The sequence below is a fragment of the Neofelis nebulosa genome, chromosome 3, assembly GCF_028018385.1.
Source record: "Neofelis nebulosa isolate mNeoNeb1 chromosome 3, mNeoNeb1.pri, whole genome shotgun sequence".
Taxonomy (NCBI): domain Eukaryota; kingdom Metazoa; phylum Chordata; class Mammalia; order Carnivora; family Felidae; genus Neofelis; species Neofelis nebulosa.
Genome location: NC_080784.1, coordinates 51,515,013 through 51,535,130, shown reverse-complemented (window position 1 = coordinate 51,535,130; position 20,118 = coordinate 51,515,013). Strand labels below are relative to the sequence as shown.

Here is a 20,118-nt window from a genome sequence, read left to right as displayed (position 1 = left end):
CCCAAGTTTCACAATTGAAAGACTAAAGAAATTTAAAGATCCTCAAAATGACTCATCCGCATAAGGCATTTCCTTCTTGTAATAGGTACTGTTAAATAAAGAGGGGATCTTTTTACAGAATTAATTTCTGTAACTGCATCCCAACCTCCAGTGCAAGGCAAATGCATAATTTGAAACTAGGTTTCCCTCATAGCCAACTATAAAATTATGTGACATTCAGAAACCTGTGCACCTGATTTCAGCCTAACTCTCCTGCTGGCTGTAAATCATTATTCCCTGAGAAAGGCTCAGAAGCATCCCATTACCAGTGCATTGTGAGCGAAAATGACTTGCATGTGTATGTGGGAGCATTTCATTAGAAGGGAGTGGTGAATAAAATACAGGGGCACTGTAAGTGCGTGGAATGCAAATATGCTTCTCCAGGCCAGAAAGCGTCAGAAGAGGCTCTGTCATGTGAGCTAGACATGCCCTGATGTGTAGCATTATGGAGAAGAAGATTACATAGCCAGTTTAAGAGCAGTCAGGGCTTTGAAATTTCCCATGATTTGTCTCTAATCATATTTAACCTCATCCTAAGGGAGTTGGGAGTCTTCTCCCATTAAACGTAATTGTTCATTTGTTTTTAGCTAGCAGGTACATTGTAATTAAGAACTATTTTCAGTCTGTTTTTGGCTTAGTGTTTCACTGTTTAAAAGGTAGTCATATAAAGAGAGGAACCGGAACCAGAGTTTACTGTGGAAGGTAAGGGGAGGAAACCTTCTGTCAAGGTTCTGATATAAGACCTGTAAAATTCAGAAGGAGAATTACACAGTTAATACCCTAATTTCAGATAAAGATTGAGAATAAAACCATTCAAGCTCCCATGTGTAAAGACACTTGTATATGAATATATAGAAATACATGTTCAATGACTAATGAAAACATGATGGAACAAAATTCTAACAGTATTTTTCTTTTTCTGGAAAGAGCAAATTCTCACTTTTACTGGTTTCCTTATAAAGTCACAGAAAACTTTGACCTTGATGAAGCAAAAAATCCTCCACAGATTTCAGTTTCAAGTATAATGTGGGAAGATAGCCACTCGAGTGGCTTTCTGGAGGCATTTGTAGCAGACCCCATAGGTGGCCCCCTCGTGCCTCTTCAGTGTGCTGCTCTGTCATAATTTCAGCTGCCCATACCTGTATGAGTCTGCCGGAGAGTTTTCCCCTGAAGCTGCACAAATGCAGGAGTTACCGTGTAAATAAATATCCTAGATCTGTTGCCTCTGAGGAGGGTAACTCCAAGGTGTGTGTTTCACACCATTTCTCAGAGTTCCCCATGGGAAGAAGTCCCAGCTGCCCACAGTGGGGTACAGCTTAGTAACATACTCATGATCAGCCCCCTTCCTTTCCCCTGATCGCCCATCAGGGCTCTCATCCTCCTGCCCTTTTTTCAGCACTTCCGTGTTAGCTTGCACTCACCATTTTCTCAAGGTCTGTTTATGAGGGAATTCAAACTAAGACATATTAAATATGGTAGGGCACAAGCAGAGTAGGGAATTGTACTATATTCTCTTTCTATATAAGTGTACTTTTTTCTCTTGAATAAATACATGTGGTTTATAATCCCAAATGAATTGTGCGCTCCGTGAGGACAAAGGTTACGTTCACAGAGGTGATAGTAGTGGTGGTGGTTTAATCCCTACCCTCTGCGCTTCATCTCCCTCCTTGCTTGCCCCTTGTCCCTCACCCCTCGATCCTTGGTAGGAGGAGAAAAAGCCTCTAAGTCGTTTGTCCTTGGCCAGGACTCCTAACCTGATTGCATAACAAAATCATTAGAGGTGCTTATTATAAATACAGGTTTCAAGGCCTCATATCCAGATTTCTAATCCCTTGATGGGGCCTAGGAATCTTTACTTCCATCAGCGTTCCCAGATGATTCTGATATTGCTGGTATAAGCTATGTAACTATTATTTGGGAAGCACTGCATTGTGATTTAGAAAGCAGCGTATATCCACACATGCTTGAAGAGACATCGAGAAATGCGCGTTGAAGCCCCAAGTCAGCCACCAACCAGCGTTTTTTATCCTGCATAAGACACTTAATCTCCCTGAGCCTAAACACGAAAGCAGTTGGCCTGAATAACCTTCCGACTTCCCTCCAACTCTCTAGCAGTCTGTGATTCTTCATGGAAAGTTTGGTTTGGGGATGAAGTTTCTTTGGTGCTATATCTGTTGGATATCTCTTCCTAGAATTTTTTCCTTTTGGTTTCTTTTAGGAATTAAAAGAGTGCTCAGGTCATGTATTTGTGGATTCTGTGCCTGAATTCTGCTTGCCAGAGGTAAGATGAAAGTGATTCTTATTGTAGAAACAAAGCATATCTTGTCATCTCTCAAAATGGAAGTCAAGAAATAATCTTAAGGGGCTTAGCTTTCTGTTTTCAAAATGAAATGAATCTATTATTCCAGGCACATTATCATGCAACTAAAATATAATCATTTAGGAGCCTTTTATATTATCTGTAAGAAATTTAACTCTCCTTTTTGTATTCCTAGCTCTTTCTATAATCCCCACTGACACTTGTACCAGGGCATAGTTCTGAGCATGATACAGAAATAACTCAAGCCTTTCAGTTTTGTAATTATATCCCTGTGTCTTAGATTAGCCATACTGTTTGTAGTCTTGCTTACAGTGGGTAATTGGGAATTGCTATTATTCAACCAATACAGTAAACTGTAATATCAAATATTGCTTGAAGTTCACAGATTCTGAATTGAGCCACGGATACCTATTCACTTACATATTATTATCACAGTGACACTTGTTTTAAGAGTTTGGGGTCAGTTTTATCATTTTAAAGAAAACAAAGGTCAGTTTCCATTCATTTTATTTTTTTGTTTCCTTGTTTTTATTTATTTTTGAGAGAGAGAGACAGAGAGGCGAGCGGGAGAGGGTTAGAGAGAGAGGGACAGAGAACCCAAAGGAGGCTCCAGGCTCCAAGCTGTCAGCACAGAGCCCAACACGTGACTCAAACTCAGGAACCATGAGATCATGACCTGAGCCGAAGTCGGACACTTAACCAACTGAGCCACCCAGGCGTGCCCCTGCCCCATTCACTTTAAATGCAGCTAAGTAATCTCAGTTGACGGAGTCCTGATCTCTAGAGCAGTCTAGATGGCATTCTCAACAAAGTATAGGGAGGCCAGTAGCTAGTCCCAGGTTCCTAAGGAAATCAGTGAGAAGCTACCATCCTGGTCTTTCCATGTACCCAGTGGACTATGGTGCCTCTAGAAAATACTGTCACAATTCAGTGCCAGAAGAAAATCTGAAGTACTATTTCCCTTATTTTTGTACTCTTTCTCTGTCTCTTTCCATTTTAACACCTTCTTTGATATTCTGTAGATAAACTTGTTTTCTCTCGTTGAAGTATGTGTATGTGCCCTTTTGGAGTTGTGGAGCAAGATTGGTAACTGAAGGTGGCAGACAAGGGAACAAGTTTGAGATAAAGTAGTAAGAGAAACAGTGAAGGTAAAGAGTTGCCAAGAATCCTGAGCTCTTCCTAACTGCTATTCAAATCTTTTGTCACCTTCATTTGTCATTTAGGAATTGGTGGGGCAGGTCCCCATCTGTTCAAAGATTCCTAATCCCAGGTGCTGCATTTATTTTCAGCTTGCTACATATGGCACTGACTGCAGCAACCTTCAGTTTATGGACCACAGTGTAGAATTTATGAATTGGTGTTCTGATGACTTTCGGACCTGCTCCATTGAGTACTAATCAATTAGAAATTGGAACTAAATAATTCGTATTTTGGGCACCTGGTTGGCTCAGTCAGTTAGGTGTCCGACTTCGGCTCAAGTCATGATCTCACGGTCCATGAGTTTGAGCCCTGTGTCAGGCTCTGTGCTGATAGCTCAGAGGCTGGACCTGCTTTGGATTCTGTGTCTCCCTCTCTCTCTGCCCCTCCCCTGCTCATGCTCTGTGTCTCTCATTTAAATGTTTTAAATAAACATTTTTTAAAAATTACTATTTCACAGTTCACCTTTGCTTGGCTAAAGGATTATTGATATATTTAGGCTTCTAGAGCTATGTAAGTTTTTTCAGCTTGTATTGTCTTGTAGTTTGTGTCAAGTTAGTAATAGTCACTATTTTAAGGTAGAGGCAGGGCATTGTATGATTGGGAGAAAATAGGAGAGTCACAGAATCAGGACAGATATACTTATTCCAGTGCAGTCTTCAGAGACTTATAGGTGAGCTAATCCCAGTCTTCCTGGAATTTAAAATCTAGTGCAACTACCTTAAATATTTTTGTATCTGCCTAAGTCCACACTGTAGACTGAGTATAAAGTCTAGGGCAATATAGTAAGAAACCAATAAATTATGAGTGTTTGACCCAATTCATGGTCTATAGAACCCAAATGTCTATATACAACAAGTTTAAAATTAAAATAATCTTTATTGGATTTTGAGTGAGAGAATGTAAACAAAAACATAAATGCGAGTATATAAACATGGTTTGGATGTTAAATTTATTTCTCAGGAAAAATGCTTATGTAGGCACCCTTGATATATATACAGACAGAATATATATGTATACATATATTTTTTTCTTCTAGCTGTCCTTACCAAATTTCTAATCATTCTAGACTCTGTGGACTGATTCTTACATATTAAAGAGAAATTTCAAACTCACCCAGTTTCTCTGTGCAAGAGGGAAAGGAGATGCTTTCGAGCTTTCTTGTTGTTTCAACCGTTGTTTTCTTGTTTTCTAAATTTTTTTTTTAAGTTTATTTCGGGGGGGGGCGGGGGGAAGGGCAGAGAGAAAGGGAGAGAAAGAATCCCAAGCAGGCTCCACAGTGCCAGCACAGAGCCTGACACAGGGCTCAATCCCACAAACTGTGAGATCATGACCTGAACCGAAATCAAGAGTCATACACTTAACTGATTGAGCCACCCAGGCATTCCCTTGTTTTCTTCTGGATCTGTCACTCTGCGATTATGTCTTAATTTTCTTATTTGTTTAAGAATGGTTCTAGAGAGGTAGTAGGGAATAGAACTATTGGAATGTTACATGACCCTTCCTTATGAGGATATTGTCCTGGAAGTGCAGTGCACACCTGGAGTTAAGGGTGGTGTAAATTAGCTGTTACTGTCATTAGGCATTTTATTCACACAGATTGCCATTGCCCTAGCAGTGAGTAACTTCTGACCTCTAATCTACATGCTGTCCTCAGGAGCTGATTATCTCTTGCCGGCTTTATTAAATTAACTTACTTTGTATGTAAAGCCATTCAACCAGAAAATACCCACAGCCAAAATGGCAAACTGTCTCTATTATTTGCAAGATGGCACAGAGCTCTTTGTTCTTACTTCTTCTCTGTGGGAGACATATTAGTTCAACAACCCATTCTCCCATCTAAAACACTTCCTTGACTTACCCTATGCTGTCCTTAGTACACCATACAATTTCTCAGAGGTAACTTTAGTCATTGAGATAATGTCTCTGAATAATCGCAATTCACTTTTCCCACAGAAAGTGCCAGTTCCAATGATGCATTCCTCCAACAGCAGTGCGCCTAGGCCTGTTTTGCACTTGCCTACCACAACTGGGAGGGGACAGAGATGAGTCACACAGGATTCTTACCCTCAGAGACATTTAATATTGGAGGGACAAAGTGGTGCTTTGAGGAGCTGTTTTACAGAATGGCAACAGTCATAAGAGGGGCATCTACATAGAGACACCTGGGTGGCTTAGTTGGTTGAGCATCCAGCTTTGGCTCAGGTCATCATCTCACAGTTTGTGAGTTCAAGCCCCACATCAGGCGGATAGTGCAGAACCTGCTTGGGATTCTCTCCCTTTGTCTCTCTGCCCTCCCAAACTCACTCACTCTCTCTCTCTCACTCTCTCTCTCTCTCTCTCTCTCTCTCTCTCCCCCACCCCCATAATAAATAAACTTAAAAAAAAAAAAAAGAGGGCTTCCAGAAAATGCCTTGGTAATTCTGAGAAAGAATTGTGTTTTTTTCATCTGGGCAAATCAGGAAGGTTTAACAGAGGAAGTGAATTAAAGCTTTAAAGGACAAGTAGGACTTAAATATATGGGGAAATATTCCTTTCTGCTGAAAGAGTTTTCATAAAGTTTACTAAACACGAGTGGCATTTTCCCTCACCTGCCAACCTGTCTTTCCCTTTTCATGTGACCTTAATAGTGGAGTAAAAGGTAAATTTAAGGTTAAGGCTAGGGCAGAATATGACAGTATAATTTCCTTTTGTGATTCTGACACTAGATTTGTTTTGGATCTATATCCAGCACTAGTGGTCAAAATTTCCCTCTAGAAGAAAAAGAAGTTTCCTCCTGCATTTGCCTTGTGAAGGGCTAGTTTGTGCCTAAGCTGCTCCCTCTGTCACCAGTAATCCATGGCAGTGGTGCATTAGATTCGCATTCCCCTCACGGCTTCTGTCGTGCTCTTTCTGCTTCACGGTACCTGGTTGCACGTGCTAGGCAGCAGCTGCTGAGACGTCCTGTTGTCATTTCCCCTCATCTACCTAACTCAGAACTCTATTTCGGTAAAATCTGAGTGCTGCTGGTGCACTGACTGGCTGCATTCTCGCTGTTAGCCATCCTGTCCTGCTACTTAATGCCAACATTAGGAAACATCCTAAAATGAGAGAATAGAAGCATTGCATGAAAGGCATCATTATTCTGTAGTACAAGAACAACTCCTCTGCATTCTGACAGCATCATTTTTCAGTCACATCATGTTGATCTATGTGCCCTGAACAGATATGTATCATTCCCTCCCCTTTCTTTTCAGACCGAGCTAATAGATCTGTCTACGGTAGATGTGATCCTCATCTCTAACTACCACTGCATGATGGCACTGCCCTACATCACTGAGCACACTGGTTTCACAGGCACAGTGTATGCCACAGAGCCCACCGTCCAGATCGGCAGGTGAGAGTATTTATTCTCCCAGCAGCAGAAAGTGGCTGAAGAACTCCTTCCTTCCTTGGTGACCATTTAACAGAATGTTGTGCCAAGAGTGATTGGTGTTTCCTTCTGAGCAGCTAACCCAGAAGTAGAATTGGTGTGAGTAGACTACTCTCCACAAATAAAACAAGCATTCATTGGAATTGCCTCAAGATTAATGCAGCAAGTAGTCTCAGTCTTTTGTTTGGTTTTTTGAAACAAAGAGTGGAAGAAGGTGTTCACAGAGACCGGTCCTCTGTGCAGATGACCCTAATTAGAGGAGGTAACGTTGAGTAAGATGTCACAAAGATGTAATGCAAAGAGCTTCAGGAGAAAGGAGCATAGCCTATTGAAAAGAAGAGATCGTATTACTTTGCTTTCAGAATTTCCTCCCTGTATGATTTAGCACAGACTGTAAATGGAGACAGCTTGTAGAAAACAGGATAAGTAATTAGATGGTTAAGTTGACTGTACTTGTGACAGGGTGAAACTCAGAGCTCTAAGGAGTAAAAGGAGCCTGCCTTTGTCTCTGAGAATGCTCTGCTGTCTCTTCCTCTGCACCTCCCAAGCCTTCACGATGCAAGTGGTTGCTGCCAGTACCTATAGCATCATTTAGTGAGAGAAAAATCACATGAAGAAGATTACCTACCCCAGAAAAAAGAATTATGTTGAAGCAGACTAACAAGTATGGTATAAAGTGAAACTAGCAAGACTCAAAATACAGGATCGAGGTGTTGATACAGACTCTTAGCTTCGGGTTCCAGTGTCTTGCAAAAGTACAAGATGGAATTACCAGAAAGAAACCAAATGTGTCCTTGTTTTTTGTGTCCGTTCACGTTAAAGAACATTTCATGTGTACAGGAGAAGCCTGGAGATCTGAGGAAGGGACATTATAGGAAAGGCAAACACATGGTGGTGGATCACTGATAATGAGAGGATAAGCTGAAAACATCAGACTCTACTCTGAAAAGGTTAAAGCATGAGGAAGGACACACCAGACTGTTCTCCAGGAACTCCAGCCAGAACGATAATGTGCCTGGGTCCCAGATCTTTGAATGTGCTAGAACTAGTGCTGTTCCTTCAAGATGAAAGGAGATGGGATGGGGAATAAATAAATCGATGGAAATGAAATGAAGTTGTTCAACGTTCAAGTGCTAGTAAAACTACAGCCTACCGTATCTCTATGTTGATTGGGAGAGGATTTGAGTCAATATGGGTCCTCTCTACTGCGTTCTGAAAGGGGAGTCAAGATGTTGAAAATCTTTTTCTCGCTTTTTGGTCATCCTCTAGTCATCCAGGATTCTCACAGGTCTCTGCCATGCACTTCTCAGAGCACATTGCATCATCGATCCACTCGAGTAAAGCATTTCTTAGGTTCCCCTCTGTTGTGATTTTGTGGTAATCTATCTCATGATCTGCACACAGAACCTGTCCTTTTGCAAGTCTTGAGTTAGGCTTTTAGGATTAATTCTTAAGAGTATTCTTCCATGTGGAATTTTGTAAATTCCCAAAACGCATGTCAAGAAAACGTGCTTTTCCAGTGTAAAATTTCCACTTAATATTGTCATTAAAAAAACAATCCTGGGGCGCCTGGGTGGCTCAGTCGGTTGGGTGTCTGACTTCAGCTCAGGTCATGATCTCGCAGTCTGTGAGTTCGAGCCCCGCGTCGGGCTCTGTGCTGACAGCTCAGAGCCTGGAGCCTGCCTCGGATTCTGTGTCTCCCTCTCTCTCTGTCCCTCCCCTGCTCATGCTGTCTCTCTCAAAAATAAATAAAAACATTTAAAAAACAAAAAACAAAAAACAATCCTACCCCACCCCTGCTGCCACCAAAATCAGGTACTTCACAGTCATTTGGCTTTTCCTCCTTTCATATTTTTAGTTCCATGAAGGCAGAGATCTTAAGAATGAGAGCTAAACCATGGGCTTGTATATTTCAGTGTCCAAAGATAAGATACATGCCAGGCTTGTTTTAAAGGTGAATTAAATCATTTATGTTCAAAATGTCTAACATGGAAATTCAAAAGATGGTTGGATTTCTGTTCAGGTTTATGTGAATGGGTGTCCAAATTTATATGCAACAGAGAGAAAAATGATTCGGGAGGGGGAAGGCAGACAAGCTCACTCGTCTTGGCTACCATGTTACGAATGTGGTGTTTTTCTCATTTTTCTATGAGTGCTCATCCCTTTTTTCTTTAAACTCAGGCTTCTCATGGAAGAGCTGGTGAATTTCATTGAAAGAGTGCCCAAGGCTCAGTCTGCCTCCTTGTGGAAGAACAAGGATATTCAGCGGTGAGCAGTAGATCTGTCTGTTCCCCTTGACAGTAGACCCACAGGCTTTGTGAAACAGTACCATTTGTTCCTTGTGTTATGCTTTACGCTTTTACTGTTAGAACTCCCTATCTTATGGAAGAGCTATGTTTGATACAACCAATATATTGTGAGAGACCATGTCCAAGGTACTGTACAGGGTCCAAAAGGTTTTTAAAATTAGTAAAACAATTGGCGCTGTCTTTGAGGTGCTCAGGGGTTGATGGGAAGTCAGACCATTGACAGATAAATTACAGCTTTGGATGGCATGTATTGTAAGAGGTGCTCGTCACAGTGCTATAGGCACTCAGAGAATGAAGAACTCTTTGTGTAGGGAAGCTGATGAGGACATCCTTAGGAGGTGGCAGTTAAGGTGGGTCTTGAAGGAAGAAAAGGACTTTCCTGATAGGTCAGGAAGTGCGTCCCAGCACAGCATGACAGGATATAGTATATTCAGGGAACAGTGAGAAGTACAGGGTGGATGAGAGTGGGAAAGCAGAGAGGTGAGAAATGAAACTATAGAGGTACATTGGAGCAAGATAATGAAGAATCTGATGTGTGAAGTTTGAGTTTTGTGTTATGGAGAGTGGGAAGTCCCTCTGTGGAGGTTTGTAAGGAGAAGAATGTTGTGATCACACATTTGGGGGAAAGTGACTCTAGAAGCAGCACGAAAGATGGGTTGGCTGCAGAGATGGAGGCAAAAGACCAGGTGTAGGACTCTTTCAGAAACCCAGGGGAGAGAACAAAAGCCTGAACGGAGGCAGTAGCAGGGAGCATGAAGAAATTTCTAAGACAGAATGGAGAAGAATTGATATGAATTGTGAAAGAGGCTGTGAAGTCATCCTTAGGAAGATCAGAGGAGAGCTGAGCGGCAGCCCAGGGTAAAAGGGAATTTCCCCACACCTGGCCTTGTCATTTGGTATCAGATGCTGCAGAAATATCATCATGTAAGATGGAGGTAAGACCCTTGGTTAATGGAAGTCCCAGGGAGGTTAGTTCCACTAGAGTGCTAGGATCAAAAACCAGATCATAAGAGGTGACATAGTAGAAATATAATAGTAGAGGCAAGGAGGCAGCTTGATTCTACTTCCATGCTCATGTTTCAGTGGTAGCGGAGGACCCTAGCCAGTCTGAGCATACTGCGGTTTCTGTGAGCCTACCCTCCATCACAGTGGTCCCAGCCTTCCAGGCCTAGCATCCAGAGTCTGGAGTAAAAACTCGTCATTGGCTTTTTAAGTAGTGGGTGTCCCATGTGTGCCTGCCTAAGTCCACTCTTTTCCAGCCACCTTGCCACTGTGTTCTCTTTCCCTCTAGGTCAGTGATTTGTGAGCTCTCTAGTTATCTAAGCTTTAGAATGTCTTAATTCTTAGACTTAATTCGTAGACTATTCCTTCTACAAAAATATGTATGTGTAGCTAAGAGAATATGCTTTGTTTTTATACTGTAACTGTTTCAGAGTTTGAGCATATGAGTTTCCTCTGTGTATGTGTTGTTTTATTTAACTTACACTGTGTGCCAGACACTTGTTTTTCTTAATTCACTTAAAGTCTCAGCATTTTACTTAATTTATTTAGTTCTGTAACATGATCATTTTGCAGAAGAGAAAACAGGCACAGATAGGTTAAGTAACTTGCTCAAGGTCAGCCAACTAGTGACTGGTAGGATTTCAATTAGAACCCAGGCAGTAGGGCTAGCCTGGTTCCAGAGTTTGTGCTTTTAACCATTATGCCAGGCTGCCTTGAGGGCACACATGTCACTTTTTGAGTGCATGTGAGCCCCCTCAGGTGAGGAGAGGAGGAAGTATGTGTAACTGTGCTCATTTTTCTCCTCTGTTTTATTGATATTGTTTGGGTCTCGATTTCTGTGATTTAGGGATATATGGTGTCTGTATGGCTTCATGGTAGGAAAGACTCAACGTGTGTCTGACTCTTCTGTGTGTACACCCACCTGCCTAAAACAAGGTCCCTTTCCCTTCTCATTTTGCATTCTTGTTCTCAGCTGCCTCTCCTCCTGCCCATTGCTATCCCTCCTTCCCCTTTTCTTTCTCTCTCCTGTGTGCCCACTGGAGCACATCAGACCTAGCTGTGTGCATTTCCCGCCTTAGAAATTTTAGGACTTTGATCTCTTTCCCCATGGAACATGTACACATTGGCTCTTATTTCCTCCTTTTAAATTTATACCCCTTACAGTATTCTTCCACAAATAATTTTGGCACACCAGAAGTGATGTTCAAAGGTCACTGTTTCCTGGCTCCCAAACCCTGGGCCAAGTCTTAGGAAGTCCCATGTCCTTATTTTGCCTTTTCCTCTGTGACCTTGGGCAGAGTCCTTGGCAATTTTCCTTTGCCTCCCATTCTTTGTAAAATACAACGAGATAACTGACTTACAAAAGAAGTGCCATCGTTTATGAGGGAGAAGGGTGAAATGACCTTGAAGGAGCAGAGGATGGGGAGGGCAAGGTTGCAGGGGTAGACTGGAAGTTATTTCCTAAGATGCTTAGGAAATCTCCCTTTTAAAGAAGGGTGCTCCTTGAATTAAAACCTTGAATTCACTATCTCGCCACCTAGTGGGCAAAAGTCTGAAACTGTTGAAAGCTAACTTGGTAAAGGAGCAAGCCGAATAACTTGGACTAGTGGAGAAGACCTCATTTCATTATTTCATATATTGAAACCATATTTCTGATCCTGATCAAGTATTGTGTTTTGGCATCTGAGCACAAGATGAGCCATAGTTATTGATAAAGAGAAGACTCTTATTGGAAAGAATATGCTGAGTGTTAGAGAAACAAACCGAGCAAGCCATGTCCTCTTTTTCTCCTGGATAAACTCCGCATAAATATTACAAGCAGTAGAGGAATTTGAAGAGCTGTTTTGTAATTGACATCAGACAAAAGAGTTCTTGTGAAATACTCACCTAGAATTTAACCTTGGGCCAGAATACTAAAAGTGCTTCATTTGAATAACATTTATGCTGAAGGCTTTACATCACTTTAAAATTTCTGTCACGAGCCAGTTCATATCTAGTGTCCCAAAGTACTGTGGCACACTAAATTGAGTGAGAAACACTGTTTTTTGCTGTCTGATACATTGACATTTTTCCCAAGTGATATGGGCTATGTCTTCTATTTTTTCATTCCCCCCTTTTCTTCCTCCTTTAATTCCTGTACTCACCTTGTTGAGAGGGGTCTTAAGTAGGGCTTACAAACTCAGATGACTCCAGGGATGGGAAAGGTCAATACAAGAGTAAGGTGGGCCACCTGTAACTGTGGACTAGGGATCACATCCCTCTAAAGGGGCACAGCTTCAGCAGATTATGGCCATATGGAAACGTGAGTCTATTGCTGCCAAATCTTCCTTTTCTTTTTCTTTTTTTCTTTTTTTAAGAGAAACCCAAACTCTGGATGTTTTAAATGTGACTTTTTTTTCATCTTTTTAAAATGTTGGCTCACACACGAAGATAAAATCCTGTATGATCCAAGTAAAACACCTCTGAGTTGGATTTGAGACTCAGGCCCCCAGTTTTTTACTTAAACTTCACACAGGCGGTCTCTTGGTTAAGTGCCTAGAATTGATGCATTTTGGTAGCTTAAGTTATTTAATAAGACCATGAACTAAAAAAATAAATTAATTAAAACCTTTCAGACTCATTGGTCAAAGGAATCTGACAAATTCTCTTAAATCATTTGAAGTTAGTTTGAGTTAGCGTTTGATTTAGTATTAGGATGTATACCAAAAGAAGCTATTACTCTTGCTTTTTGGCAGCTGTCTGACTCCCCTGCCTCAGTTGACACCACTCCTTGAGATTTATTTAGAAGTTAGACACCTTTCTTCCTCATTTTGATGGCCGCAGTTTACTCTTCTTGAAAAAGAGATTTTGAAGGGTAGGAAAAGGAGACTCCCTCTGCAAGATAATTTTTGAGTCTCTGACTTTCCCATACCCACTTCAAGGTTTAGGGTTTTTAACAGGAAAATTTAGAACAGAATATTCCACTTAAGAAACTAAACTAGCAGGTAGGATTTTCCTGTATTAGCCTAGAAGTCTACGGTTATAATTAAGGATAAATCATTACAGGATATTGTCATAACCTTCTTGCAAGCATTAAGGAATTATGCACCGATATATTCCTGGCAGAAATGTTGTGGCAGTTTTCAGTAGTCAGAGCTCAAATATGTGGGTTCATCCCTTATAAAAAACATAAAAGAAGACATGGTTGAAGTTCCTCAGCTCTGATGCTCCATGGGTATTTATAGAGGAATTTATCAGGGCTAACTATATGGTCGGGAAAAAATTAAAGCTATGGGCTTGGAGATCAAATAGACAGGTGTTTAAATTTCATATCTGCTTCTCAGTAGCTGTAGCAATTTATTTCTTCTAGGCTCTGTTTCTTCATTTATAAAACAAGAATAACATTAGCAGCCTTGCAGGGTTGTGTTGAGGACTAAATAAGTAGCATGAGAGTCCTTCAAACAGTGCAAGGCACATTGTAGGTGCTCTGTAAACACCAGCATCCTTTTCCCCTTTAATGATACCCTTGGCTCACATAACCTCTTTTCCGTAATCAGCACACATGTGCCTTCCACAACCTAATTTATCTTTAGGTGCTACCTTTCCTGATGAAAGTAAGGTAGTATAAAAGAAGGAAAACCATTTTTCTGATTCCACAGTTGTCTCCTGTTAGTTAGCACTGTCATCCAGACGCTGGCACTCAGTCTCCTTTTCTGTAAAACAAGAGAATTGAATTAAATTATCTCTAAGTTCACTTAGGTTACAGCTTTTAAAGATGTCCAAGGGAGAGGCTCCTTAAGCCAGTGTTCATGGAGTGGCAGTACTTTGATGAAGTCATCACTGCTTGTCCTTGAGCTTTGCAGTTCCAGAAACTTAATCATTTCATTTCACTCAGAGTTGATTAGCCTCTGAGGGACTGATTCCGGCTAACTAAACTCCCAGGATATTGACTGACAAACAAAAATCCCATTTAATTACTTTATACTGAGACATCTGCCTGGCTCCAGAACTAAAATGGTTCATCTATCTAGGACACTCTGGTCTGGTCAGCAAGTCCACTTAAGAGATCAAGTTATAGATAAGAGGTTTTTTTGATGAGAATGGAATCAAAGCAAAGGTAGTTTAGGTACTCTGGAGAATTGTTTCTATTGTGCTTTAGTAGCCTAAGCAATTGCCTTTGTCCTTTTTAGAGATAAATGGGTCTAAAACAAAAATCAGAAATTATAGTTTTAGGTTAATATTAAATGCCCAGGGCGCCTGGGTAGCTCAGTTGGTTAAGCGTCAGACTCTTCTTGATCTTGGCTCAGGTCATGGTCTCACAGTTCAGGAGTTCAAGCCCCACCTCGGGCTCTGCACTGACAGTGCAGGACTACTTGGATTGTCCGTCTCCCTCTTCTCTGTCTTACTCCTTCACCCCCACCCCCTCCGCTGCTCACGTGCTTTTTCTCTCTCATATAAACTTAAAAAGAAATATTGAGAAATGCTTGATTATCAAGCTCCACTTTAGTAAACTCCACATAGATCATCACTCTGCTAAAATATCTCCACCCCACCCGATTCACATGTATATTAAGCACACTTTCCTGTAATGAGAGGAAAAAGACGTTGCTGTTGCTTATATTCTTTGTATTCTGCTCTTACATTCATTTTGCAGATTCCTTCATTCATCACACACTTAGAAAAAACCCAACCAGTGTTTTATCTCTAAGCTTTTAAGTGGTCCCTATGGACTTAAAAGTCTTACTCTTTAACACAAACACATGGTCTTTGCTGCTTGTTGGATGCTGGTAGGATGGAAGAAGAGACAGCAGAGCTCTGGCATGATGTCAGAACACTGGGGGAAAGTTTCTTAAGTACTCAAGTGTGATAAGAAAAAACAAAACAATGAAATCTTTTAGAAAGTACTTATTAAACATTTAGACTCTGAGAACTTGACTTTGATAAATTAGAAAGCCAGAAAAAATAGAACTAGTTCCCACTGGGTTTCTTTATCCAACTTTTCCTGAATCAGCCAATCATCTTAATAGCTTCGAATGGCTCTATAAATCCCTCTCTATAATTACAGCCTCAGGTAAGCACAAGCAGAATTTTAGGGAAAGTTAGGTTAGATGTTAGGAAATATAAGGAAGTAGTGACCAAGTGACTAAATATCGCAAAGGAGTAAGAAAAGGGTGTCAATGAAAGGAATTTGTGAATATAAATATGGAATTCAGACGACTTATTGACTAACTGCCAAGTGCCTGACATCATGATAAGTTTGCAGGAAAATGCCCCCAAAAGTTTAAGACATAATCCCTGTACCCAAGGAGCTTGTCAAGCAAAGATTATATACTAAGTGGCCAGACTTATACTGGACTTGGCAGATTTAAGTAGAGTTTCAAAGAGGGAAGAGGCGATTCTAAGATAAAGGAAGGGTAGAGGCAAAAACAGGGCAACATGGCATGATTGAGAAGTGACTGGATTGGTTCAAACCAGCCAGTACATACCAGGAAAGAGAGAAAAGAATTGGAAATTAACATTGTAGAAAGGATTATTGAAACTTTGGTCATTTGAAAAAGCCACCAGTATATTTGACTAATTCCTAGTTTAAATCTCTTCTGCAGCTGATAGGAAATTCACCAAAATTGTGGAAATTTTGTCACCAAACCTGTATGAAAAAGGAAACCTCTGGATATTTCCCAATAGAAAAATAAATGACAAATAATTAGTTTTAAATCTGAAAAATAGTGTACTCAATAAAAGGTACCAGAATAAGATACCCAAAGAATTTAAGTATAAGGGGGGAGCTAAAGTGATTGAATTTCATTAAAAAGCTGAATTTCATAAAGCACTGATTATCATATATATATATATATATATATATATATATATATATATATATATACACATTTGCTGTAGTCCTCACAACAATCTTTGAAGGAAGTATTTTACCCTCAGTTTAGAAATATGGTGGAAAGAAAAGGTTAAGTAAATCGCTCAATGTTGCAACCAAAATAAGCAAAAATTGAAGTTAAATTGGATAATGAAGAATACCCTTCTACAGAAGTTCTGTATAATTAGTGCTTGTAAAAATGTCATTGAGGAGACCTCAGGAAAGCCCAGACTTAGTTAAGGTATTTAAACATGGGTTCTGTGCTAACATGTGATCCAGAAAACTATAATTTATGAATAACACTGGGTTGTCTGTTCTGAGTCGCCTACAAGAGCTTCACCTCTCTCTGGCTCCACTGGGAAGGAATCACTCGTGGGTGATGGCACAGTTCTGTTCCTCACAGGTGATGGACTGAAGCCTCCTTCAGGCCCTTATGTGTGGACCTGTCCACAGAGCGTCTCACAGCGGTTTCATCATAGTGAGCAAGAGGACAAAAGAGAGAATATGGGCAAGATGGAAGTCACAGTCATTAGTAAACTAATCTTAGAAAAAGTGACATCCCTTCAGTTTTGTCATATTCTCTTCACTTGAAGCAAACCACTAGGTCCAGCCCACCCTCTGGGGAGGGGAACCACACAAGGCAGTGAATACAGAAGGCCAGGGATCCTTAGGACCATGTTAGAAGCTGCCTGCCATAAAACCCTACACTGAGCAGGTCAGACTCCAGACCAGAGTCCTTGGGACCTGCATAGCCTTCCTCTTCTGGCTCACTGGTTGGTTCTTCCCTGAAGTTCTCACCTCCTCACACACTGTCATAGGGCTCTCTAGCCAAACTTATTGGTGCACTTTGGACAGAACTTGTCAATAATTGACTCACTGGTTCCTGCCTTTCCTGGGGCAACAAGTGAACAGACATTTTTATTTTGTGAGTGTCTTTTGTGTTGGGCACTGCTCAGTCAGGATACAAAAATGCAAAAAGATACTATGGTGTGAGTAATACAATATAATGGAATAAAAACATATATGTTATTGTTTTTATTGTTGTATTTAATAAGGCTATTATCTCCTTCCCAACAGTGCTCTCCTAAACTAGTTATTAAAAATCATCATGAATGTTTCTTTATAAACAGATGCTTTCCTCAGTTTCTCTGGAACATAAATTTATTATTTCTATGCCATTTGCCCTAACGGGAAGATGAGAGAAGATCCAAGTTGAAATATACCTGAATTTTTCACAAGTCTTTTGTTTTGCTTAAGGAAATTGTTATTCTCTACACTCTAGTAATTTCTCCAGAAGTAGGTTCTGGACTGTTGAAGACAAAAGTAATAGATATTTCACATCTTTGGTCTTCCCTTTTTCTCTTATCAAGGGCTCAGCATTTGGTGGCTTATTCTAGAGGTTGAATATATGATTGTTTACTCTCCAACAGAGAGTGAAGGAAACATTAGCCAAATGCCTCGTCTTGAGAAAGACTGTTTCATATTTTAATCTGCTTAATTTGTAGAGGACACTGTCCCAGATGGCAAGGGGAGAGTATGCTGGGAAGGGTCCTCAAGGGAAGAAAGTAAAGCCCAGAAAGTTGTTTCGGGTAATGGCCGTACTGGTTGTCCAGGGATGGGAAGAAGGTTCACTGTAAGGAAAGCGGGTTGAATCTAGCCTTGAGTATGACTTTTTGCTCCACCTCTAACAGAGATGACTCTGTTGCAGCGCCTTGGCAAAGCTGAGGGCAGTGTAAGACAAATTCACCTAAGTTGAAAGATGTGATTAGGCTGCAAGTGTTATTTTTCATCCGCCCCACCCTCTCAAGCCACTCCCATAATAGCCTTCCAGCTCTGGCTTAAAGCTTAGAAACAAACCCTTCTTCTCCTACCCAGCCCAAAGTAAGAAGTCTTTATTTTTATGAAGGTCAGCACTAGGGTGCCCAAACCATGAAGCTCCCTGATCCTGAGGAATTTAAAGGAGCTAAAGCAGGGGAGTAGCTTGGGTTCTTTCTTGAGACCCTATAGAGCAGTGCGTGGGCCACTCAAGTTCAGAGTCATTGCTGCTCATTGAAGTAAATCACCCTGGGCTGAAGTTTACTCTGATACTGTTGGAAAATGCATATGTTCCTGGAGCTGTGTTGGCTGTGTTTTGGGAGGGGAGGAGTTGGGGGAGGGAGTGGTTAGAGACCATCTTTATTCAGCATCTGTTCTCTGCCAGACATTCATGTACATTATACTATTTACCCCTCACAGAACAACTCTAAATTCTTCTAGAGGTGCTGCTCTCCCAGTTTCACAAATGAGGAAACTGAGGCTCAGAGGTGAAGAAGTAATGCTGGGATTTATATCCAGACAAGACTGTAAATCCTGTTTCTTCCATCAGGTGCCTCTGAGAGAAACCTCTCCTTCCTCCAAGTAGTTGGCAGAGAGTCAACAGGGGTGTGAAAGGAGAAGAGAAGCAGTAGCAGCAGCCCCTACCAGTAGCTGCATCCAAAGGGCTCTCCTGTACCACTTCCCTGTCTCTGATACACAGTTAGGCCATTCTCCCAAAGAGCACATAGGATGTGTACCTGGCCTTGACCACTGTCACAAGACCTGAGAAAAAGAAGCTGTCTAGATTTTAAAGGAGTAAGTGTTGTCCACACAAAATATGAAGAGGAGACAACATGATAGGTTACAGGCTGGAGGAAACCTGGCACCAAGAGAGCTGTTTATAGCTCAGTATACAGAACAAAGGCTGAGGCAGGACCCAGATAAAGAAGGGCCTTATAAAGTCATGCTAAGAGCCTTGGATTTTATTCTGAATGTAATGGAAAGCATTAAAGTGAAAAAGGGGAGGGAGGGAGGGAGGGAGGGTGGGTGGGTGGGCGTGTGTGTGTGTGTGTGTGTGTGTGTGTGTGTGTGGATTTGCATTTTCAATATATCTTTTAGACCCTTCAGTGAGAGAAGGCAAGTCTGCAGGCAGGGATGACTCATGGCTTTTGACATCTTTTTATTGCCTTGTACTGTTGTAAAAATGTTTTAGACTTAAACTCCTTATGAGCAGAAGCCTTTATGTTGTGCCTGTTCTAGCCCTTATAGGACTTCAGTGCTATGGCCATAGTCAGGGCTAAATATTTATTGAATAAATATTGTAAAACCTAAAGCAATCCAGTGTATGTAGGACAGGTAAGTGAAATAAAATCTTCATGAGTGTGTTTATGCAGAAGGTAAAGAGAAGGATTATTAATATTTTGTTGCTGGAGAAACAAAGGTAAGGAGAATTGGGACAGTGTGATCCATGTGCTAGGTTAGCTAAACCTCTATTCAGTGTTTATATTATTCTGACTGTATAAATGCAACTCCCTGGCCTTATAACATTGTTAGGATTACTTTTCTTGTACAACTTTTTGTTTTCCCTTGAGTTAGTAATGATCTTGTCTGCTTAGTTTCCTATACACTTCTTACTAATTTATCTCCAACCTGTCTCTTTGTACAAGTCTCTCCTCAGTATGTTCAAACTCAGTGTGTTGTAACAGTTTTATCTTCTTGGAAATTCTCTCCCAGAACCTTCTCTTTCCCCCGTCTGATCTCAGCTGCTCTTGGGCCTGCAGCATGGCTCTCCATGTAGGATTTTCTTCACCATTATCCTGAAGAGATCCTCACCTCTTTCTTCTGTTGCAACCTCTGTTTTCTGGGTCTTTTTCTTGTTCATGCCTTCATTTTGCCAGGCACATTCCCTACTAACTTCCTGAGGAAGAGTGCATGGGAGGCAAACTTTCTGAGACACTGCACATCTAAAATGCCTTTGTTGTGCCCTCACCCTCCAATGGGTAGAAATCCGGATTTGATAAATTTTCTCTAGCTTCCAGAAGTGCTGTTGAAAAGTCCAGTACTGGGGCGCCTGGGTGGCGCAGTCGGTTAAGCGTCCGACTTCAGCCAGGTCACGATCTCGCGGTCCGTGAGTTCGAGCCCCGCGTCAGGCTCTGGGCTGATGGCTTGGAGCCTGGAGCCTGTTTCTGATTCT

At 41.1% G+C, this 20,118-nt stretch overlaps 1 protein-coding gene across 1 annotated transcript in view; it reads left to right on the top strand.

Moving 5' to 3' along the window:
- Positions 1-20,118, top strand: part of INTS9 (integrator complex subunit 9) — a 102,545-nt gene that overhangs the window by 41,714 nt on the left and 40,713 nt on the right. The window contains exons 4-6 of the mRNA XM_058720793.1: positions 2,258-2,320; positions 6,793-6,932; positions 9,150-9,236. Of these exons, the coding sequence (XP_058576776.1) occupies positions 2,258-2,320; positions 6,793-6,932; positions 9,150-9,236 (290 nt within the window). The remainder of the gene's footprint in view (positions 1-2,257; positions 2,321-6,792; positions 6,933-9,149; positions 9,237-20,118) is intronic.